Source organism: Acomys russatus, chromosome 1 (genome assembly GCF_903995435.1).
Source record: "Acomys russatus chromosome 1, mAcoRus1.1, whole genome shotgun sequence".
Classification (NCBI taxonomy): domain Eukaryota; kingdom Metazoa; phylum Chordata; class Mammalia; order Rodentia; family Muridae; genus Acomys; species Acomys russatus.
Window position 1 is genome coordinate 4743829 of NC_067137.1, and position 25239 is coordinate 4769067.

Below are 25239 nucleotides of genomic sequence, written 5' to 3' on the forward strand. Positions count from 1 at the left end.
GAAAAGGTTCTCTGGGTGTGCAATTTCATCTTGAAGAAGAACTAACACATGACAGATAAACAGGCCGTTTGTTGCCCAGACTTTGAGCTGTTATCCTCTGAGCACAAATTCTATCAAAGTGTTGTTATTCCAGCTGCAGATCACTTGGTGCCAGCAAACTGAATGTGGAATGGTTACACAGGTGGAGCCCACACAAACATCTCATTTGTCTGCACTTTCTTCTTAGAGACATTCAAGATAACACAAACATCCACATCATCGCCAGGAATTCCTTCATGGGACTGAGTTTTGAAAGCGTGATTCTGTAAGTAATGGGGGCGTGAAGGGGGGGACCCAATGGCCTAACACTTGCTTCTTCACTTATTGATCTAGATCTTTCTCATAACAGGCCTTTGTTGGTGTGTTTGCTAACACTGGCCCTTTACTGTTTAAATCAGTCTATGGTTTCTGTGTTTTCCTCTCATTTTTACATCTCAGAATCACAATGTGGAGTCATGTTAATAATTCATGATTCTGTAGTGTGATTCAAGTATTTAAAATTGTTCTTTGAATGATGGTCTCCTGTGAGGCAGCATCTGCTCCAAAGGACAGAATAGCTTGTGTGTCAATAAAGATGATTATTGCCTGGCAAGGCTTCTGCTGCTGAAAGAAAATGATGGGGGAGAAGGTGGACTCAGGAGATGTGGCTCCTTCCCCGTAATCACAGGAAGTAGCTCTCACGCTGAGCACATGATGATGGTCTCCAATGCGCAGAATAACCTCACTTGCTAATGAGCTTGAGTTCATCGCTCTGAATTCTGGGGAAGTTTTTCAATGCACTCAGTATAACTAAAGAATTACTTTCTAATCCTCCCTGTTTGTAGCAGGCATGTCAGTCCACCCACGAGAACTAGATTAGTAAGCCAAGTTGGATGGTTAGCAAATGCCAGGTGCCCTGCCTCTACCTCCGTAGTGCTGGTACCGTAAACATGGTGGTATATACTGGCTTTTCAAAAATATGGTTTGAGGGGTCAAGCTCAGGCCCTCCTGCTTCTAAATCAATTACTCATATCCAAGTTACACTTTGGGTCTTTTTTCAAAAAACCGGATATTAGGAGCCATCCAAATGCTCACGGAATCCATGAAACTTAGAGGCACAGAATGACAGTTGGGGACTCTTTGCTTGTAATTACACCTGGAAGAAAAGAATTCCACCTTTCTGTTTTACAAATTGTTATGGGTTCACTTCATAGTGTGATTTCTCATCATTTGGATTTTTAAATGAACTTTACTGTGTACATTTTGCCTAGAGCAGCAAATGCCATACAGAACCTGTCTGTTCTTCACCATTTTGTTTACCAGCCATGTGTGAGTCCTTAGCTACCACTTTTCAAGAGAGGATACTTTTCTCTTGAGAGTCATGGTTTTTTTTTTCCAGACATGTCTCTGAAAGGTAAACTCATGCTTGTAAGGACATCTGTTTCTCTACTTTGTCTGCTCCTTAATCCATAGATAATAGAGGTAGAAGATCCATACTCAATGCATCTGTAAGTCACCAGTTGTTCTTAGTATGGTGTCTTTAATACGGGGATGTTTTCTCCTAAGAGAGCCATCCGATGCACTCGGTGGAAATGTAACAAAATGGTTCTGTGCACTCAAAAGCTCTTTACCTCATGGCATCTTCAAAATTTCTAACGTCCCATTCTAAAGACAAATGTAAATGTGTATTTGTTCTAAACATCCTAAGATTATCAGGCCCTTGGCTACTGACTCAAAAATGAGTAATAAACAGTCACTTGACCTCTATACCTTTTCTCACTTACCTCTGCACAGAAAGCAGAGAGGGTCTGCTGGGGAAAGCAACTAGTGTTGGCCTTTTAGAAGAATGGCCTAATTCAGGAGAGATTAATTGTCTAGTCTATAGGCAAGTAGGTAGAGTCTATACAGGCCTACACAGTCCTAAACAAAAACTAGCTTGTAGCTAACACTGGCTTCTACAATAGACATATATAACAAAAGAAAAAACTATTATACTTAACTACTATATTTTGTATTTTTTCAATAAGACTTGTGACATCATTTTATAAGAACCTATACAAAGCTAATCTTGCCTCTTGTTCCATTAAGTAGAGAAAGCTTGTTTACAGTTGTGGTTGATTTTAAACCCCCATGAACAAGTTTCTCAAGGGTTAGAGACTCCAGCCCTAATGACGATCACCACCCTGGACAGGCTGATGTGCCTCCAGTCTAATTGTTTCTGGGAAACCTTTTAGGGTAGTGGTGGCAGAGAGCAGGGTTTGGGGAGCAAGGTGGAGCGCAGAGTCATTTCCTTGTCATAGAAAGCTACCTCTCGGTAACTGTTGTTTGAAAGGATTTACTTTTCTTGTCTTTTAGTTTACTGGCTTTCAGAATGAGGGAAGAAAAAGACACATGGTTGTTTGCCTGTTATTTTTTTAAATATCTAGATGCTCATTACAGCCCAAGAAATATCTAGAGTCCCAAAGTAGCTGCTCTGGGTCACATCTCAGAATAGGGTTTTTAGTAAACCCATCGAGCCTGTGTGGGAAAAGAAGCTGCTCTCCTGATGTGGGGAGTTGTTTATGTTTGAAAGTCCACTCAGGAGGAGAACAGGCAGAGCTGATGGCCAAAGGTGGCCTGAGGTGCCCCTGTCCAAACAAGTCTGCTTCTCTGCCATCAATACAATGAGCGCAATTGTGTACACGAGTCCTAACTCCCCCAGAGCTCAGCTTGCACAAGCTGGTCCTACTGAAGCCCACACTTGCTGTAATTGATTTCTCTTCCTTTCTGCCTTGACCCAGAGCTACCTCTACAGACCTCCAATAACCAGGGTCTTGTGAGTCACTAGAGAATGTTCAGGTTGTCTGACAACTTAATTAGATCATTTTTTGATGACAGCCAAGACTGCTGCTGCAGCTGAGCATGAGTGAAGAGCACACACCTTACAGAATGGTGACACAAACCGTTTTTTCTCTGTTTTAGAAATACGTGTTCAATAATTGATCTTCCTATAGAATTTTCTCTATGTGGGTGAAGTGTGAGAAGATGGTATAGGTATAAGACCATTATAGAGAGTGTGCCCTAAAAAACTAAATTTCGTTCATTCGTTCTTCCCTGTGAAGCTCAGTTATTCTGGCGAACAGATAGTACACATACATAATCCAAACTTCAAAAGGTTTACTGCTGTCTATGCAATAAGCCAGCTTCAGTCTCCTTTCCATCCCATCTCTGAGCTTAAAGGTTGCATCTTATTTATGCCACTAACTATGCTATCTGGCCTTGCCCCAGTGCTTCCAATTATAAAAGCCCTGTATTGTCCAAATCTGACATTATTGAGTTTTTAATGGCCTTTTATTTCAGATGGCTGAATAAGAATGGGATTCAAGAAATACACAACTGTGCATTCAACGGAACCCAGCTAGATGAACTGTGAGTAGCCCAGACCGCTCCCCCAGGCCATTTAGAGGGAAATGGCTCTTATAACAGGGATATTTATGTGGCTTTCTTTTTCTTATTCTTTCTCCAACTCCATCCCCAGGAATCTAAGCGATAACAATAATTTGGAAGAACTGCCTAATGATGTTTTCCAGGGAGCCTCTGGGCCAGTCATTTTGTGAGTAACTCCGACTGTTTCCTTGCAGAAGACCTTAGCTTATGTAAGTTAGAAGTCAGCTTTCTCCAACTTAATGAAGCTTCCAAGATAGGGAAGGCAAACAGGGTCAGTTCTGGTTTCTGACACCTGCAAAGACTTGTGGAGACAACTTAAGGTTGATCTACAGTATGACTTTCAGTAAAGTGACAATGATAATAACATATAAAGAGCATGTCCTGAGTGCCAGTGTTGTAAGGGGTTAGAATGTATTCTCACTTAATCCTTATAAATCCCTCTCTAGTAAGAGCTATTACTGCCATTTTGAAGAAAGAAAAACTGCATTACCTGGAGGAGTTAACCAACTCACTCAAAAGTAATGCAAGTTTTATAGAAGGGATTTCAAGCCAAATGGTGTGACTCATGAGAAAGACAGGCACTCTGATATGTCTCTTCCTTGATGGGAAAAGTGTGATTCTCCTTCCTTATCTTCAGTACCCAGGGCACATATATACATGTATTCAGTGCAGAGTGACGCACATGCACATTAATTTTGGATCCTCTTTTCAGATCACTGGGATGCATCAGTGCCTTACTTCCTGCATCAGAACTCCTCCCAGCACTTCCCCGCCCCTAAATTTCATCAAAACTGGCTTTGCCCTCTTCTTTTCTTATCCATGCCCCTTTCATTGATGATCTTTTAAATTCTGACCCCTCTCCAAGTCTCTCTAAAACCTTCAGCCACCAGTGACTTCCCCCTGTGATTCCCAGTGCTTTGTGGGTGTGGAGTAGAGGGGGACTCTGTCACAATTACCAAAGGTCTTTATTAATGTGCTGCCCTGGCTGTAAGCAAGCCCCACTGAATTAACTAGAGATTGCTCTTTGGTAAGAAAGGCAAATAAAAGGAAGAAAAGAGGTGCAGGGAGTCTAGCAAACAAACAAATGTACCTATACCACACCTAAGGCACATTTCTGTTTTCTTATTTGCCAGTCACCATAGGCTTCCATGCCTACTCAGTCGCTTATCTCCTCACAACTGGCTTGTGTTCTCTTTTCTGTTAGAATCTTCATATATCCAAAATCACATTCTATATGGCAGGACAGCAGCTCCACAAATGTCTATTATTGATGACAAGGGGTTCGCTCTACCCTTTGAAAAGAGAAAAGTCTATGTTAAGAAATATTTATCACCTTGACTAAATTTAAACATTAATCCAAAGTGCCTGAGCTGAGGTGGGCAACATGAGCAAACAAGAAACGCTAGCCTGATTCAAGCAGAGGTGTCAAAGCATACAGTGCTGCTTTAAATTCAGCCCTTTCCCTCTCTAAGCCTTGTATTTCTCATTTAAAACACAGAAAAAAAAAACCAGTGGTATTTATTTGCTGTCTGAGACTTAAAGGCATCTGCCCACAGATATGTCCATAGGCATATGCATGCATGCATGTATAACTTTCACTTGTTATATTTTAAAGAGCACAGCCTTGGTATAGCATGGAAAATCAAAAGTACTTCATTGGAAGGAGAGTCAGATAATACTTACACAGCTTATGTATTAGATTATGATGCTCGGTATGACGTGTAGTGTAGGACACAGTGGAGAGTGGCAGAAGTGTAGTCCAAGTGTCCAAGGACATGGAGTGTTTAGAACCCATAATGCTTAAGGGTTTCTGTTCTAAGAGTTCTTGGAAAACAAGTGGACTTTCTGATGAAGTACTTCTGATGGTCTGTGGATGAGTAGAAGTTTTTCCATTTCACTTAGCTAAAGTCCTGAGTGCTTTGGATGTTTCCATGTGGGCGCTGCTCTCTGTTCATGGCAGAATATGTCAACAGTAACATATGCTTTCAACTGGGACAGAGGGGAGGACATCCTATTGGGACTTTAAATGAGAGAAGCATGGGAGAATAGCAAAGTAGAAGGATCCAGAGGGTCCTAGAAACCTACAAGTAGAACATTATGGTAGACAGATTTGGGCCCAGGGGTCCCGCTCAAACTAAGGCACCAGCCAAGGACAATACAGGAGGTAAACTTTAAGCCCCTACCCAGATCTAGCCAACGGTCAGAACATTCTCCACAGTTGAGTGGAGAGTGGGATATGACTTTCTCACATACTCTGGTGCCTCACATTTGACCATGTCCCCTGGATGGGGAGACCTGGTGGCACTCGGAGGAAGGACAGCAGGTTGCCAAGAAGAGACTTGATACCCTATGAGCATATATAGGGGGAGGTAATCCCCCTCAGGAACAGTCATAGGGGAGGGGAACAATGGGAAAATGGGGGGGGGAGGGAAGAATGGGAGGATACAAGGGATGGGATAACCATTGAGATGTAACAAGATTAAATTAATAAAAAAAAATTTTAAAAAAAGATATGCTTTCAATAAGCAACTTGTTGCATCTGTAGAGCAGTAACCTATTGTATGCTCCTGAAAATGTTGCATTGGATATGACCCACAAATGGCTCATTATGCAGCTGAGGTACCCAGGACCAGGGGAGAAGAGTGATCCACTGAGGGTCATACTGTAGCTATAAACAACACATAACGAGGCATAAACTACCCCTGATACCTCATACACCCATGTGTTTCCACCATAAATGCATCTACTAACACATCTGGAAGTTATTCTCAGACCCCCTACAACTAGTGGCAAACTGAAATATAAGGGAAAAAATATGACCATCAGCCTCTTGTCCTAAGAACATAGGTCAGTGACATAGAAATATGGCAGGGCCCTCATCTGCTGAGGCTGCATATGCAGACCAGTCAATGACAGTGTCTCTCCTCAGAATGCTAACATACACCACAAAATACATATCTCCCGTCCATCCCTGTGAAGTCAGACAGAAGGAGAGAGGGCAGCAGCAGAAGCAGTTCTGCGGGGCTCTTACTCAACAAGACTGTCTTGTCATCTCCTCTGCTGCTAATACATATATGCACAGAATTATAGGGAGAAAGTTTGTAGAAAATCCAGCTAAATTAAGAAATACTTCAATTGACTCAACATGATAATGAAGCCCGATATGACACACCTCTAATCCCTGAACTCTGGAGGCAGACACAGGGGGATTTCCATGAGCTGTAGTTGGTCTAGGTTAGTTACATAGTAAATCTGAGGCCAGCCTGAGCTAAAGAGTGAGGCCTTGTCGGGTATTAAGCAAGAATGATATACCACATGCCCCATGACTTTTCATGGCAATGCATGAGGATATGTGTGCAAGAACCTGGCTGAAATCCCAGCATGGAGCTACTAATTTCCTTCTGTCCCTTCAAGGACAAGTTATCACTTTAACTTCCAGCTTCCTCTCCTGGGGTTTTCGGATTATTCCAAATGTCCTTCACACCTCTCTGCCTGATAACCAGGATACAGGCAGATGATGGCTGATCTCATTTCCTACCTACTCCTGCAATGTTGTGCAGCAACTCAATTAAACCTGCCCAATGGGCTGCTTGCTTGGATGACCAGCTCCCTCCAGGGCTGTAAACAAGTGAGTAAAAACAGGGTTATGCACAGATGCCCACGACACAGCAGGTACTGTTCAAGCCACTGCTTTAGCTGTGTCTTGGGTCAAATTTCCCAACACCCACCCCAAGAAAGAGTGCTACAGGGTTCTGAGTTCAGGGGTTCACTACATAGTGCTCTCTGGGTATGTGGGAAGTACTTATGGAAGCCCAGTCTGGCTGGGTGCTAACTGGATGGCAAAGCATTTATAACAGATCAGTGGGTCCCACAGGGAGCCCTAGAATAAAGATGGGCCCTTAAATTGTATTGGAAATATGAAAGGAAGCATGCCTCTACATAAGCAGTCATTGGGTGCAGTTGATCCTGGGAAGGAGCCAAATCATGTTAAGTCAGTCTAGGGCAGGGCTTGGAATAGAACACGGTTATGAGGCATCTCAGTCCTGTGTGGCATTTCATGAGCTGCAGCAGGGTTTTTAATATGATTGCACATCACCATCGTAAGGAGGCTTCTTAGACCACAGACTGTTAATTCTTACACTAAGAATGTTTGGTTCATGACTCTGGGCATAGGTTAGTGAGGAGACGGCTTGCCTACCAGGTACAAAGCCCTGGGTTTGATTCCCAGCATCTCATGAAATTGGGCATGGTGGCACGCACTTGTAATTGCTGAATTCCAGAAATAGAGGCCAGAGATAGAGGCAAGAGGATCAGAAGTTCAAGTTCATCAATTGCATTGCAAGTTGGAGGGCAGCCTGGACCAGGTGAGACCCTGTCTCAAAAGTTAGGGAGAGGTGATCCAAATCTCAAAGCGAGGGCCTAATCAGTGGTCCTGATGCTGGCAGACCTGAAGAGTTCTGAATATCCTCGCTTGAGAGCCAGCGTTGAGAACTAAAAATCCTTGGTCAGTCTTCACAGAATCCACTATGGCATGTTCCCCGCGACCCCCAACCCCTCCCTGGCCACTCTAGCCCCCGCCAGCCTTTTCCTTTGTCTCTCACAGATAATAAGCACAAGAGCTTCTCAGCGAACTGGGAGTGCTCACCCAAACCGATGGCTGCTTTTTCCTGAAGGTGAAATTTCTAGCTACATGAAAAACAGTGAGCCTCTGAACATACAAGCCTAAGCTGTTTGATTACAAAGAGGAAAGGCTGTGGGAAGCCGGGGGCACGCAGACTAGTCCACCTTGTGTCTCAGGCACAGCATCCTCAATTCCCCTTAGGAGTCTTGACCTTGAACATCAGCAGCCATCTAAGTTTTCACCCGGTATTCTGAACTCACTCGAGCTGGGTTTTTTTTTAAAGCAATCAAACAATTGCTGTTTCCTTGGGAAACAGTTTCCTGTGGGGAAAATTTAATGTATTGCCTTTGCAGGCTGGAGCCAGTACAATCATATTCTGATGGTTTATCAAATTGATTTGGCTATAGCTCAGATTCATTTGATAGTTCAGATTCAAACACTGAGTTATTTGTATAAGAATGATTCTCTTCCATTACCAGTGTACCCACAGTCCTATAGATAGTAAATTGCCTTTTTATCCCGCCTGGGATCATGAAAGAGAGGTCTTCCAGCCATCTGTCAATGTAGAATACACCAGAAATGTGCTCCCACTTATGGAAATGATTGACCTGTAATAACATCTTTGCTTGGAAAAATAGAAATTGTTCAAATCAAATTTGTGGCAGTGGCTATAACCGACTTTATTAAAGGGGCAGGGAGCACTATTTAACTCCTGCCTTCCCTGCCTCAGTGGCATTACCGACTGCTCTCTCCTTTGCCACAATGTAACTCAATACTGAGAATCCTAACAATGCTGAAACAATTTAGGATTACGTCATCTCTGAGGACCCAGCCATAGGCCTGTGGTGTCTGTCTCTGTTGGTACTTTTAACCAGCTAAAGTTTCAAAACTGTTCATTGTCAAAATACAGCATGTGTTGAAACACTAACCAAAATTATATTTTAAAATGAAAAACTATATCCATTTGACCCAAGCAGGCTAGAAGTCAAGGACTAACCAAACCAGCCCACAACTCCTGCCACCTTATCAAGCCACCAGGAACTAGGGCAGAATTGAAAACTCTCAGACACTCACTCACTGAGCATTCAATAGCACATCTGCTACTGTGTGTCTAGCACTTAGCTAGGTATGAAGAACAGAGAGACTTAAAACAAACCAAAACAGCACCCACTCTGAATTACTTGGTGGAAGGATAAATATTACCTGCCAGCAATAAAAAACATGCTGGGAATTTTCAAAGTAGGCTGTCCGTAGCAGAACAGATTGCTAATTGCCACACCATGACTTTGGTTTGTGTTTGAGTTTGGATTTTTTTAAAAAAAAAAACACGTCTTACCCTGTAGCCTAGGCTGGCCTGGAATTCACTATATAACTCAGGCTGCCCTTGGAGCTCCAGCAGTCCTCATGATTCAGCCACTCTAGTACTAAGGTCACAATCCTGGGCCACCACACATTTCTTTCAAGTTCATTCGATGCAGAATTTGTTGATCACCTACTATGTGCAAGTCTGCAGGTACTCAAGACCAGAAAACTACAGATGGCAATGAGTTGTTTTTCTCTCTTGTATAAATTCTGAAATCTCTTCTGGTTTTCAAAGCTCAGAGCTCTAATCCCACCCCATGGTTCCATGTAATCCTCAAAACATGACTGACCAGAATAACACTCACTATGGTTTTTTAGTGAGTGGTTGGTTGGTTGGTTGGTTGGTTGGTTTTATTCTGGGCTGTCTTGAAATAATAACCAAAATGTCACCAACCAAATCATGATTGCATTAATCACAATTCTCCAGAGACATATAACCAATAACAGAGATACATCCAGATGCATGCGATGAGATTCATCGGTGAGTCAGTTCACGCGGATGTGAAAGCTGAGGAGCGCACTCAAGGCCATCAGCAGCAGGGAGAACCAAGGTATCTGGTAGTGTGGCATAGTCCAAGCTCAAATCTTCAGCCCAACGTCAGAGAGCCCAAAGAGTTACTGCTGCAAGCCCAAAGGCTGGTGAATCTGGACTTCTGCTATCTGAGGAGCAGGGAAAGAAAGATGAGCTATGTCCAGAGGTGGAACGCAGTGGGGATTGGTCCTCCAACTGGACCGTGTGCACCCACATTGATCAAAGGCAAACCTTTCTTACACTCTACTAATTCAAGTCAAATCTTCTGAAACATCCCCATAGATGCTTAAAAAAAACAGCTCTCTAGTTATCCCTTACTCCCATATTAACAGCTGAAACCAACCAGCTCAGTGACTGTAGATCCTCAGTCCACAGAGGTCCTAACAAGTGATGGTCAGAAGGAACTGGAAAATAGGAGAGGCGTCTCAGAGTTAAGATGCAGATATTAGCAGCTACGGAAAAAATCATAAGGAAAACAACTCTAAATTTATATGGACCTAAAAATAACCAAGAAAGTATAAAGCAAGAAACTTTAAAAAAAAAAAAAGGCATCTAAATGCAAAATCACAACTGGAGACTGTAGTGTACTTCTCTCAGTAATAATAGAATTGAGGTTGGGAGAATCAGTATGTGTAGAGCATTTGACCTGGAATGAGCAAATTTGATTTAATTATCAAGAGGGAAAGTATAACATAGTTGAGTACTGCCTAAAAGCAATGGCTAGTTTTGAAAATGTCAGTGTACCTCACTATCTAGTAGCCTGGAGATCATCAGTGGTGGACACCCACTTCTAACCCCAGGGCCTAACAAGCAAGTGACAGGTGACTTTCCTGTAGCCACCAAACTAGAGAAAGTCAGAGAAGTTAGATCTTTGGAAGATCTGCTCAAAGACTCCTGGAATCTCAGAAGAGATTCAGATGCTGCCTAAGGCAGGGAGCAGAAGATGGAGATGCTTTCTTGCCATTCCCAAAGCCTCCCACTGGCACTGTGAACAAGGTGATGCAGGTTTGAAAGACAGACCTGGCAGGGGTCTGCCCCACTGCAATGCAGAATAGCTCACAGATGAGGGCATGGGGTAGCTGCAATATAAACCAGCAGAGGACGGGCATACCATACTCAATGATTTGTCTTTTGTCATAAGAACCATGGCAACTTGTTGAAGAATTTGAGGTCACAATCTGATTGGCATTGTAAAATTTTTACTCAAATTATGGTATGAAGATTGCATTGGAAATAGTAGATGGTCATGTAAAATGAGACATGAGTCCATCATATCTGTCCATGCTGAGGCCACAGCGACCCTCACTAAAGAAACAAAACCAATTAAACAGCAGCTAAGACAGTAGACTGATGTCCAAGTGCAGAAGAGGAGAGAATCAAGGAGAGCTCTCGGGTTTCTATCTTGAATAATAGGGGAACACTATAGGGGAAACACACTGAAGTGGGTAATAAAAGGAACATGCTTGCAAGAAAAGCAAGTCCAATTTTGATGCTCATGCAAGTTGTCAAAATCATGGGACCCAGTGGAGAATATGTCTTGCTGGAAAACTTAGCTGACATACGCCGCATTCAGAAGCCACAGCCATATATCTGATAGTGTAAAACTCAGGGAACAGGCGTACATAGGGATACATACTAATATGTAAATGACAGAAAATAAAATGAACTTTTAAAATTAGATGCAAATTAAAGGAGATGTCTGAAGAAAGTAAAGAGAATGGGGTAACAAGATAGAGCATTTCAGGAAAAAGAAATGCTTCACATTCGCAGGACAATTATGAACTCAAGATAGTGGGAGCCCTGAGGTGGTCTTGGTAAGCACTGTCTCTATGAGAATTAAGAGACAGATGGGTAATATATGGAGCTAGTGACATCATATACAGACAAGCAATTTAAGTTTAGATGGAAAAGAGAGGTGACAGGGGTCAAAGAAGTCTCACTGGACAATAGCATCCACGATAAATTTTTTGAGCAAGAGGATGACTAGGGAGTGGGGGGAAAGACTTTGAGAATGCAGTTTTCACCAGGCTATGAGAGCATATGGGGCAGTCATGCTATAGTCACACTTTGAGTTTTGTTGCTTGGACTGTCTACAGCTTTGACTTACAGAGAAAATCAACCACAAAAGATTCTTCCTTGAGTCTATCCAAGGGTCCCCTAGAGCTACTGAAAGGAACCATCCAGACCATGACTTTCTACCACCCCCATCAGGAACACCCTCTCACAACCGAGCATGCTGTCTCCAAGGCCAAGATGGCACCACTTATATCTCCTTGCTCTTGCCAGCTGACCTTGATTTTGAAGGTTACACTGCCAGGGCTGATACTCGCAGTATACTGCCATCACTAGTGTGGCAACCAGGAGGGATGGGACTCAGAGGCTTCTCTCCTAGGAATAGGAACCAAGTTAAATGGTCCATTGTACCAGATCCTATCAGCTCTCTGCTGGCTTCCCCAGGCAGAGACACTCTTACAAAGCTACCTCTGTGTGAGTAGGCATGTGTATGCTGGGCATGATGTTTAGTCCTAATAACTGCCAGGTATTAAATATTGTCTATATATTATTTCACTCTGAGTAGATATGATTTCCAATACTCTCACTTTGTGGCTGAGGAAATTGAGACATAGAAAACACGTGCTTTGACCAAAGTCATAAATCCAATAGACACAGGGGCAGGTTACATATGCAGGTAAGTCTTAGATGAAAACCAAGTTCATATCCACTCTCTGCCTGCCACCTGGACGTCAGGCTGAGGGTGCCTCTACTGGCTGCCAGCCTCCTCTGTCCTGTATGTCATGCTCCTTTCTCGTCATTTTCTGTAATTCAGGCCACAGACTCTGCCACAGTTCACCAGAGATGTTTTTATAGCTAGCCTCACAGCGAAGGAAAATGGTTTCAATCTCAGTCAGGCACAAATCAACTGCAGAAGAGAGATGGCAGCTTATACCCCTCATCTGCAAGGATGAAGCCCAAACTAGGCAGAGTGCCAGTTTGTCCAGTTAGACGGGCAGCCTTTTAGCTAGCTAACTCCTCCCATCAGGACCAGCCAGAACTCCTCCTGTGCAGCTCAAACATCTAAGCCACATGTTGACCTGGCCCATGTGTGCTGCTAAGCTGAAGTCTCCTTTCTGAGCCCTGGAAGAAATTCACCTTACTAGAATGTCTGATATTTTGTCTATCAGCTGGAAACAGAAAACTTTCAACCCAAGATGATCATGGTATATTTTCTTTACCTTTTCTCCTTATAGAGACATCTCAAGGACAAAGGTCCATTCCTTGCCGAGCCGTGGCTTAGGACATCTGAAGAAGTTGAGGGCCAGGGCAACTTACAGCTTGAAAAAGCTTCCGAATCTGGAAAAGTTTGTTGCCCTCGTGGAAGCCAGCCTCACCTACCCCAGCCACTGTTGTGCCTTTGCAAACTGGAGGCGGCAAATGTGAGTCTTCTCTGGCCATCCCTGAAGGCTGGCTTGGGCCTTCTCACAGTGCAGTGGGAACCAGTACATATTGGCAACATCTACACACAGGGAGAGAGGGCCTGACTGAAGACCTGAGTGAGGGATGTTCTGCATCAAAGATTCGGGTTTGTGTAGGCTGAGAGTAGGTCTTTGAAAAAATGATCCCAGAGAAAAGAGAGATGTATCATACAGTGGCACATCTACCAAATATTAAATAAAAAAACGTAAAAAGCTCCCAGCATGACTCTCTGACTTATATTGATACTTAGCTTTCGCCCTTTCCTTTGTTTCAATGTGAATTTCCTTTTGAGTGTCAAACTCTACACCTCATAAATGTCCCATCCTAGCAACAGCAAAGTCAGTTTTGGAGAAGCGAAACACAACTGCCCACCAGAAAGGGTGTTCATGTCTATAATACATCCCAAGTACATGAAGCCACTCAGAGGCAGCAGCAAACTTGAGCAACTCACAGAGAGGATGAAGACTGAGACATCTGTCAGCAGTGGCCTTTACAGAAGCACAGATTTAAACAGGATAACCAAACAGAGCTGAGTCCCAGGGGTAACTCTTTTATTGCAATAATCATATTGCAATAATCTGGAAAAGGAAGAGACGAGGCAGTTTTGAACAGGGAGTCCATACATTCCAGACATGAGGTCTGTTGGAAATAAGAAGTGTTCTCAAAGCTCTCATCTTCCCCTGAACCCACCAATGGGAGCCATCCCAAATAGTCTCACTCCGCTGAATGAGGCCTTTCACATGTTCCTAAGTTAGTACACTGAGGCAGCCTCCCCGCCCCAGCCGCATATTTTTACTGTTGAATGCACTCTTATCAGTTAGCCAGCCTTTAACATATACCGAGCTAGAGCGGCTAACTCACTTGCTCGAGTCAAACGAAAGGCAAGAAAAAGAGCATCGAGACAGTCCACACCCTACCATGCTTAAAGCAATGGAAAGTACTTAGACCTGCGCGAAGAACCAGAAGAAAGGGGCTGCTTTTCAGAGTTCGTGAACATCCCTGGGAAACTATCAGGTTTAGGAAAATCCCATAGCTCCGCTCAACAGCTGGAGAGCATCTTCCTGATAACTAGAGCTCTCGAGGGCCCATGCTGGGGGAAATGGCTTGCCTTGTTTACATTCCAGATAAGAATTCTTCTAGCCAATCTATGGCAAAGACCCTGCAATTGAGCAGCCTTGGGAGAAATATCAAACGATGGTAAGATCACTGTGAGAGTGGCTGCTGGTGTGCTCTATGGCCCTATGCCAGGCAAGCACAGGAAAGAGACCTCTGACCTTACCAACTCCTGGTTACATGAACAAAGCCTTAGGGCCCCCCTTCTCTCTCTCTCTCTCTCTCTCTCTCTCTCTCTCTCTCTCTCTCTCTCTCTCTCTCTCTCTCTGTGTGTGTGTGTGTGTGTGTGTGTGTGTGTGTGTGTGTGTGTTTCTCTCTCTCTCTTTCTTTCAGAAACCTTAGGTTTTCCTTAAGTTTTCCATTTCATAAAGCTTTCTCTGGGCCTTCCAGGTCATGTGATCTTCATACCTTCTATGTCCCTACTCTAACATTCATAAAGGCCTGTAGGGGTACACCAAGGAAGGGACCCACATGTCTTCCACTATGGGGCATTTAGATTTTTTCCACCTAACAGATTCACACACACACACAAATACAAAATGGTTGTGCTGTTTAGAAGATGTATTCTATTGTCATTTCATTATGTACCAAGTGAAGGGAGGTTTGGTAAAAAAGACTTGTCTTCTAAGCTGTTTGATGGAATTATTCTTTGGGTCCTCATTCAGAAATAATGCCTAAAATATAAATACAAGCCCCATAATACCATGAGGTCCAGGTTAATGGCCCTCCTGGACCCCTGTTGAAATGCTGAGTCAACCACACCCCTTAATTGTCGCTGAGTCAGACATTTTCTATACTCAGCTTACTTTGTTTCTCTTCTGTTCTCTAAGTTTTCTTAATTTTAGGTCATTCCCTTACAACTGTATTTTAAACTGATGCACCATGTCACATGCTCCCAGGCCTAGACCCCAGCGAGAACTCAGTGACCACCATCAGCTGGTTCACGCTGCTGACAGAGCAGACAGCCTCTGCCACACACTGTACCACACTTTGCTTTTATTGCTAGCAGTGTAGACGGGAATCGTTGCCCTTGTTGCGTCACTTCCTTATGACAAAAGAAGGCAATGTGCCTCCGAAAACTGCATCAGCACTGACCAAAGGAAGCCTCAAAGCCTCAGCCCCACCTGGTTCCAGAGCTCTGGCTCTGCGGGACTTTGTGGTGCCATCTACTAAGCAACTGGTCACCAATGGCTGGAGTCCTCAAGTGCCACTTTTAAATTGTCAGTATGCTAACTCCTCATCCTTTATCCTACTACTTAGGATTTGCTGAAATACTACAAGGCAACATCATTTTCCTCGGCTTTCCTTCAGCTGTTATCTTGAGCTACATAAGTACCTTGCATCAGCTGGTGACCTCTCTTTCAGGAAAAGGAGACCTCACTGTTCAGTAGGTTGGAAGTAGCACCAGCAATAAGAATCTTCATCACAAAAGCCAATAACCCATAGACGAGAAGACTTTCTCTACGTCGTGCAGTCAGCTCCCATTTCACAGAGCCAGATGGAAGTCCACACATACCAACTTAGCTTCTGCTCTACAGCTGGGCTGCAGCTAACCCAGAGACAGAAATTGAACTAAGTACCCTTGGGTCCCCTCTACACCGCTGCTGAAGTTTGCCTCACTTTCGGTCACTAACTAAATTCTTAGGTTGCCTGGATTTCCAGTCCAGCCACTTTCAGTTATGTATGTTAAGTGTCCTCATTAGTGTAGTGATGGCAGATTTGACAAGTTTTACCACTTTCTAAAATAAAAGACAATACTCCAGAAAAGAAAAAGGGAAACAGAATTGCTAAGGTCAAAATTACTTCTGGCCAGTTAGATTGTTTCCCAGGGGTGAGAGAAAAGCAAGCAGGGTTCTCCACAGTGCCCCTTCTCACGGGGGTGACAGGAAAGTGCAGTCCATGACACTGGACACACACACAGTCCTTTAGAATCAAATGAAGGCTGATCCTCCCACGGTGACCTGCCTCTTTTTCTGGGAGTTTCCAAGGGACTTTAATGCATTCTCACTTCCCTGCTGTCTGAAGCTGTGTTAAATTTGAGGAAATGTGGTCATTTAACATTGCTGTGAACTTTCCCCTTGAATGGGAAAGGAAGAAGAGTAAAAGTGTATGTTTTATTTCTTTTTTCCACCCAAAATTCTTCCCATTCGAAAAAAGTGACCCTGGTTAAACACAGAAGTATCGCTTCTTAGTAGAATATTTATACATACACTCGTAGACTGAATATTTACTTCCTGGGTTCTATTCCATTCTTTCTGTACGTACCTCTATCATGCTGACAAGGTCTCTTATATATTTAGGGTTAAAGGCAGAGCAGGGGGGAGGATAGACAAGTGCTCTGAGAATATTCGGTGGCTACCAGAGGATATTACAGCCTGGGAACAAACGAGGCCCCTTTAAAATTTATATTTGCTTGGCCAGCCACCCACTAGGGAATTATTTCCTGTGAGAGAACTAGGCTCATTCCATGGAGCAAACAAATGCCTAAGACCTACTGTCACCTCTGAAAAGTAAGATGATAAAGCCCATGATCCTGGGCAGCATTTCAGGAAAATTAGCTGGCCTCTCAATAGCCTGAGAAGCCGAGAGCCAAAGGATGAGGGTGCCTGAGAATTAACTACAGACTCTGATACTCTGGCTTGTGCAGATAAAACTAGCAAGTAAGCTCTCATTCATGTCAGAGAACATAATCTTACAATGATTAGACTAGAGAAACAGGAGGATATCCTCCCAGGCAGGCTAGATGATACCTCAATGGAGACGGGGAAAGGAGAGAAGTGGAGATAATATCAAGTCTATAAATTATCTGCACTTAACAGAAAGGGTTAGCTAGTCCGAGGCGCCTTCCTTCCCACATTCAGATTGTGGCCAGATGGTTTCACCTGTGGGCCATCCGACTCTAGGAATATACACACACACACACACACACACACACAATGTTCTGTTCGTTTACAGTAATCAGCATTAACCCACAAGTCAGCCTCAAGGGCAGACAAGATGTTGGAAAGAAAAACAATCTCAGGAAGAAACCCTATTATATCTACCCTATACAAAGATGGTAATATATTTGCCATTATATGCCCAAGATGTTGATTCTATTTCTTTTTGTATTTTTTTAGCTCTGACCTTCATCCACTTTGCAACAAATCTATTTTAAGACAAGACATTGACGGCATGACTCAGGCTAAGGATCAGAGAGTCTCTCTGATATATGATGAGCCCAGTTATGAAAAAGGATATGACATGATGTATAACGAATTTGACTATGACTTGTGTAATGAAGTTGTTGATGTGACCTGCTCCCCAAAGCCAGATGCATTCAATCCATGTGAAGATATCATGGGATACACCATCCTCAGAGTCTTGATATGGTTTATCAGCATTCTGGCCATCACTGGGAACACCACAGTGCTGGTGATCCTGACTACAAGCCAGTATAAACTAACTGTGCCCCGGTTCCTTATGTGTAACCTTGCCTTCGCTGATCTCTGCATTGGAATTTACTTGCTACTTATAGCATCAGTTGATATCCATACCAAGAGCCAATACCACAATTACGCCATTGACTGGCAAACAGGAGTGGGCTGTGGTGCTGCTGGGTTTTTCACCGTCTTCGCCAGTGAACTATCAATCTACACACTGACAGCCATCACCCTGGAAAGATGGCATACCATCACTCATGCCATGCAACTGGAATGCAAGGTGCTGCTCCGCCATGCTGCCAGCATCATGGTGCTGGGCTGGATCTTTGCCTCTGCAGCTGCGCTCTTCCCCATCTTTGGTGTCAGTAGCTACATGAAGGTGAGCATCTGCCTACCCATGGATATTGACAGCCCTTTTTCGCAGCTATATATTATGGTCCTCCTTGTACTCAATGTCCTGGCCTTTGTGGTCATCTGTGCCTGCTACACCCACATCTACCTCGCAGTGAGGAATCCTAACATCATGTCTTCATCAAGCGACACCAAGATTGCCAAGCGCATGGCCGTACTCATCTTCACTGACTTTCTGTGCATGGCCCCCATTTCTTTCTTTGCCATTTCTGCCTCACTCAAAGTGCCCCTCATCACTGTGTCCAAGGCCAAGATCCTCCTGGTTCTGTTCTACCCCATCAATTCGTGTGCCAATCCTTTCCTCTACGCCATCTTCACCAAGAGCTTCCGCAGGGATTTCTTCATCCTGATGAGCAAGTTTGGCTGTTATGAAATGCAGGCCCAGATTTATAGGACAGAAACCTCATCCACTGCCCACAACTTCCACGTAAGGAAGGGACACTGCTCCTCAGCACCCAAAGTCACCAACAGTTCCAGTCACATGCTTGTCACTTTAAGTCATTCAGCCCAGAATTAAAGTACAATATGAAAATGGATTCTTTCCTTGAATGACAGTTATGACTTCCTTCTGCAGAGTAATCCATGGTATTGCTGGCAGCATTCCTACGCATTTCCTCTAACTTAATCTTTCTGGGTATGCACATGGCAAACTGGTGAGGAACTATTAATCTCTTGTGTGACTCATTTAAGAACTGAATTATTGGCAACAGCAATTAAAATAACGCGGTACTGCTGCATGTTTGTTTTACACTCCTGTTTAGATTATCTCAACTGATTTTGCAAAAATTATGTTCAGCAGGCTGGGCAGGGATTTTTTTTTTCTTGGAGCTTTACAAATGAGGAAAACAAGACTCAAAGAACTCAGCGACATCTTTGAACTTGTTTGATATGTTAAAAGCCGGGCCAGGATAAAGTATTCCATCTCTTCAAGAACTTCCAAGAGAAACACTACACCATTCATTAAAATCTTTATTGACTGCCCACCATAGCTTTGTAATGCATCCGTGTGTATAGGCTCAACCACATTTTCCAGAATCCCTTCTCTTGTGTGTTTTCAGTTAAGCTGGGCCACCTGGAGATTTCTTAGGAAAAGATGACATTAAAAAAAAAAAAAAGCAACAGCTGTGTTGTGATCAACACTGCATTGCTGAAGCTGATTCAGCTCAGGGCTGCCAAGGCCACATAGTGGGGGGATCACTCTGGCTCCTGCTGGATCCTCCCTCAGGCTCTCTGAGTGAGGACTGGGTCACCTGTGTGTTTTTAGTACCACAGTGAAGCACAAAACTGCTACAGGGTGTTTTATCAGCAAGGTCAGCAGCAACAAGAACAGAACTGGGGCTCAGTTTGTCTCCCTGGGGTTGCACCCTGTGTTTGTTGAATGCATGCTCATGATCTTTCCTTTATGAGGACATATGCCCGGAGGACACTGAGCTCCACTATCAGATGTGAGGACAACAGCCTTACCCATAGTGCTTAGCCAGCCTCCCAAAGGTGGCAGAGACAATTCCCGTAACAAATATTTACCACCTACTCATATTTGCATTCATACATATGGATGATTGCTTCTGCTGCTCTGGCTGAACTCCAATGGAAAATACACCTATTATATGGTATGCATATAGATTACAATGTTAAGAACACAGCAGCAGCTTTGAAATCAGAGTTAAGATTTTATTCAGATTTGTAATAAGCCAGGCTCAAGCTCTTCGGGCTCAGCTTCTTCCTCTATAAAGGCATCAGCTGCATCTCTAACTTTCAGGCTCCCGGTGAGAAGAAAACAAGCAATTATAAAGTGCTTCGTGCTGCAGCAAGTTTAACATACATTAGTTTACATCTTTCCTCTCAGGCCAGCTCCTAGGCTAGTCAGTGCTCTTCTGGCCCTCAGCCTAGATTTCAGTTACCGTCTAAGGTCTTGATGGGGTCCATTTCCTCTGCCACTGGAAGAATTAAAAGGCAGCAGAAATCTTGAGCACAGCAGGTGGCAGTAGATAAAGTCTTGGACACAGCAGACAGAATCAGCCTGTGACAAAAAGGCTTTCATTTCAGGGTAAGGAAAAACACAACGAACATGCAGCAAGAGGGCCCTTTGCAGAGGGAAAAGTCAGGGCCTGTGGCTTGGTCTCTCCTTAGGGCTGGGGGTTTTATGGACACTTGAGGGGTCTTCCTCCCTTAATTTAGGGTTGTTCAGTTTGAACCTAAAGACAGAGAGGTTGTCAGGCCCACAACTTTGGGATAAGCATGTCCCGATCTAACCTCGAACTTGTGAGACTGATCCAGTGATCTTCAGTGAAGAGAAAAATCCCATCAGGATTTTACACCTTTGTTGCCTTGTCTTCAATCCCTATTTCTAGCCCCTCCTCCTGTCTGCCTATCAGGGGACGTGTCAAACCTCTCATCCTTCATGTCCATTACAGTACGTCAATACTGAAAAATGAACAGGCCACACATACCTGTTCTCAGAATTAAGCCCACCTGGATAACTAGATTATACAAAACCACCAGAAATCACACACACACACACACACACACACACACACACACACACACACAGCCATGGGCAGCCCACAAAGCACTGAATTCCAGGAGAAGCTCTGAGTACCAGGAGGAGCTCTGAGCACCAGAAGAAGCTCTGAACACCAGGAGAAGCTGTGGGGGTGGTGGCCTCTAAGCTACAAAAACTTTGTTGTCCTTGTGAGGCGGCTGCCTGGATCTGGTTCCCTGGCTCTCTTCTTGTGCCCAAGAAGGAAGGGACTTGAAGGTGCTTGTTGCCCCCTCCTGGTCATGTCTCCCCTCCCTCCCCTCCTGTTACCCTCCCCTCCTACTTTCCTCTCTCTTCCTCTCCCTCCTATGGATTCTCCCACCAGCAATCTGGTCTTCCTCTGAAGGCCAGTTAAAGATGGTCCCTTAGGGATTCTTAATTTAGATTAATGGTGTAAAAATGCTCCTGTCCCTCGCTCCTACCTGGGCTCCACCTCTGCAAAAGGCAATTGTTAGGGGCAGAGAGGGAGGAAGAAGTAACATAGGGGGAATAAGAACAGAAAGGAGGGAGGGAGGGAGGGAGGCAGCATCCCACTTTGACAAATAGAGTCTATACCAGTGAGGTGCTCAGCAGACGAAGCAGTTTCTAAAGTCCCCAGTTGTCCCCTCACCTCCAAGTCTGAGACATGACTACACGAATATATTCCCATTTTGCTGTTATATTAAACACCACACACATGCACACAGTCATCATCACCATCCATATACCATTTAAAAATCAAATGCAACTTTCTCTAAGTCTTCTGACAAAATATATGTGTTTAAGAACATTGATGTCTAATACAGTAGCCAATAGCTACATGTCACTACACAACACTTAAAATGTGGCTAGCCTGAATTAAGATGAGTGGAAAGTGTGAAACACATTGGATTATAAAGACGTAAATCACAAAAAGAAAGAAAGAAAAAGAAAACGGAAAAAATAAAGAAATAAAAAACTAAGAAAGAAAGATAAAAAACTAACTTCTTATATTGGTTACATGTGCTTGGACATATTAGAACAAATATAACGCAATTAAAAATTAATTTCAGCTATTTTTACGCTTCTATTGTGGCTTCTGAAAATACAATTGCGTGTGTGGTTTGCTTTCCATTTCTGTGGAAAAGCTGATCTAAAGCCCTAAGAAAACACAGCACTCATGACTCTCTCTCTCCCCAGCACTCCCCAACTCCTAACCCTTAACTACCCACATCCCGCACACTGGTTTGATATACTGCTGGGCTGTCCCAGAACCATTGACAATCATTATTCTTCTTTGTTTGTGGCCAGAGGCGGTGTATTTCTGAATTTAGAATCAAAAGTGGAAGCTAAATTATAAATATGATGGAGAAATAATCATCTCCCAGCATAGCTGCTAATGACACACAGGGTAAGAGGCTGGCTCTGACAGGCAAGAAGATGTTCAGAGACAAATACACAGCGCAAGAAGTTCAGAAGACATTCCGCCCATCACTGTCACTGCGATACTTCCTGCCAAGAGATGGGACAGTCCTTAAATATAAGCAAACATATTTGGGGGTAGCTAAACTCAGTGCTTCTCAACCCTTTAGACAAATCTCAAGGGAAAGAGACGCTGCCTACACTTTCTGCACTGTAACAGAAACTATTAGAATCTGTTCACCTGTTTCTCTTCTTTTGAGAGCAGTAGTCCGGGCAACCCTTCTGCAGCTGTGCCCCAAGGGTGGGGACCCAGTCCTAGGAGCAGGCCTGAACACACACACACAATTAAAAGACAACATTTCAGACAGGGCCAAAACACAGGCTGGATTCCCTCTAGCACTGCAGAAGAAATGCATCTTCTGGGGACAGGTGCTTGTAGAGTCTCCCATTATGTGTCACTACAGAGCATGCCTGCTCTTCTGCACTACTCAGAAAAGCATAACTTTTACTCTGTTTTCTCTTTCAAAAGTTTTGAAATATGGACAGGAGGGTAGCTCAATCACAAAGTATTGGAACAGGGTTTCTGAGGGGGGCTGCTTTCAATCTGGCACTGCAGAAAGGAAAGTTAGAGGAGGGGGAAGAAGGAATCTCAAAATAATACAGTACGAGTTTCTTTCCACTCATTTTTTAGGCTTTATTTTGAAATTAAAATTAAAATTAAAAGGCGTATGCTTCTTCATGGGAAGAGGCACTTGTGAAAGGACACAATGCTTTATTTGTTTAAAATGTAAACTAGCTTATTCTAGAACCTTCCCATCCCTTATTTCTGCTATCCTGAGAGTAAAGCTATGTCTTCCTTTCTTGGACTTGCAGCGTGTACATATGTGAGTCAGGATCCCTCTGTAAATCTCCTTCAGATGGAGCAAAAAATCTCCCTAAAGCCCCTAAAGGAGCACAACTTCCTACCCAATATCTAAGATTGGTACCCTCACAGTAAAAACAGATGTCACAATAAGCCCCGGATACATGTAGGGGCACAAAGGCTCTCCAGCCATGAAGGTGGAAGGGGGACCACGTGGACCCTCATCCTCCAGTCTAAGTCATCTGCAATCTTGTCTCATAAGATGAAGCCAGTGAGCATCAAGGCCAAGATCTAGAACCCTCACATCTCTCATGTTGTTCCTCCACTGTCCTCACCTTCCTTTGTGAATCTGTTCCATCCCTCCTGAGAACAAACCCTAGAATGCAATCACTTGGGGCAGATATTACCCAAGAAACTTCCTATGTGAGAAAAGATACAAAAGCAAAATGAACAAATGAATAAAAGAAGCTTTAAAAGAAAGAAATACACTATAAAAACCGAAGAAAAAAGTCATGTGGAAGAAATGGAATCTTACTTCTGTTCCTTTGCACTGGTACTTCTTCATCTCTGCCAACTTGCTGCAGGATGGACAGCACTGAATGAGCTCGGCCCAGCTCCACAGAAATGCACAAGTGCCGTGATGCTCCAGGCTGCCTTCCCATACCATAGACTAGGTCTTCAGCAAGGGTACAAAGGATGAGTAGTGGGAAAATTTTCCTGGTGGTCTTCAAATGCTCCTACCCCAGACACCAGCTAATGCAGAGCCTTGGTCAAGGGTCTTCACCATACCCTGTTCTCTATTCTCCCCACAGCAGCAGTGGCCATAGCCCAGTCATTCTGTTATCCAACATACGGGGCTCTAAATGTGCCAAAGACTATAAGAGTATCCTTGTATTCCCTCTTACTTCCTCTTCCTGGTTTACATACAAACAAGTATCTACTTAATCCTGAAACATTTCTCACACATACACATACACAAGGAATGTCACTAAAGATCATCTTATTTTTAATGATATTCTCCATATAATAAGATGCAAAGAACATTTCAGCCTACCGTTTAGAAAGTTTTCGGCAGCCTTTACCCCACGTATCATTAGTCAGGCTCATTTAAAACACCAGGCGTTCATGTGCTGCATAAAAATGCTGTTTGGCCATGGAAAGTTTGAAGCTATTTCCCAGCAGCAAAAGGCACTCATTTCCCAAGAATGTACCTGCCAAGAAGCTTTTCTCCTTTTATTAAAATTGGAAAGTTGAGAAAGGGCAAAGGCCAAGGGCAGGGAGAGTTTCTGGTAAGAGTTTGGGTACCCCCAAAACTCCTTGCTTTGTGCATTTACCAAAGCATAAGGCACAGTATAACTGGGATTGAATGAGTCATTGACCTCCTATCTTGCAACTCAGGCTGGAGGAGGTACTTGAGCAGTGTGAAGATTGTCCCAGCACAATCCACTGAACAACCCAGCTTCTCTTTCTGTTATGTGCAGATATGGAATGCAAGGTTTATGGAAACCATGGAACTATTTATTCGAAACCTTCATTTAAAAATGAGAAAACAAAGAAAGACTAGCTTGCCAAAGTCAGCTATATATTCCAGCTACACCCTTCCTCATAATTCCATCCTTAAACCAAGGACCTTAGCAACATGAACACTCACAGGCACACACAAGTGCACCACACACATGTGTTATGGGTTGGTCTGTCTGGTGTTATGTATTCTGATACTAATTATTGGCTCCCAAGATCTGGTTGGTGCCCAAACAAGCAGACACTCACATACATATCCCAAAATGGTGTTTGTAACCTTGCCTCCCTATTGGACCAATGTCCAACATCTTTAGCATCAAGGAAATAAAAAATCCAAACTCCTTTGAGATTTCATCTTACATCCATCAGAATGTCTAAGATGAATAAAGCAAATGACAGTTCAACTGCTAAGGATGTTGTGGCAGCACAAACTTTTATAGCCACTATGAAAATCAGTGTGGTGCTTCCTTGGGAAGGTAAAATTGATCTACCACAAGATCCACTCTTGAGCATATACTCAAAGGACACTCCATGGTACTACAGAGACACTTGTCTACC

General features: G+C 43.5%; 1 protein-coding gene across 2 annotated transcripts in view; it reads left to right on the plus strand.

Moving 5' to 3' along the window:
* The window catches only part of Fshr (follicle stimulating hormone receptor), a 192623-nt gene extending 173727 nt beyond the window's left edge, over positions 1-18896 (plus strand). Inside the window, exons 6-10 of one of the 2 annotated variants that reach the window (XM_051157033.1) lie at positions 227-304; positions 3358-3426; positions 3536-3610; positions 13208-13393; positions 17666-18896. In XM_051157033.1, the coding sequence (XP_051012990.1) occupies positions 227-304; positions 3358-3426; positions 3536-3610; positions 13208-13393; positions 17666-18896 (1639 nt within the window). The remainder of the gene's footprint in view (positions 1-226; positions 305-3357; positions 3427-3535; positions 3611-13207; positions 13394-17665) is intronic. The other variant, XM_051157112.1, reaches the window with a different exon arrangement.
* Positions 18897-25239: the final 6343 nt, after the last annotated feature.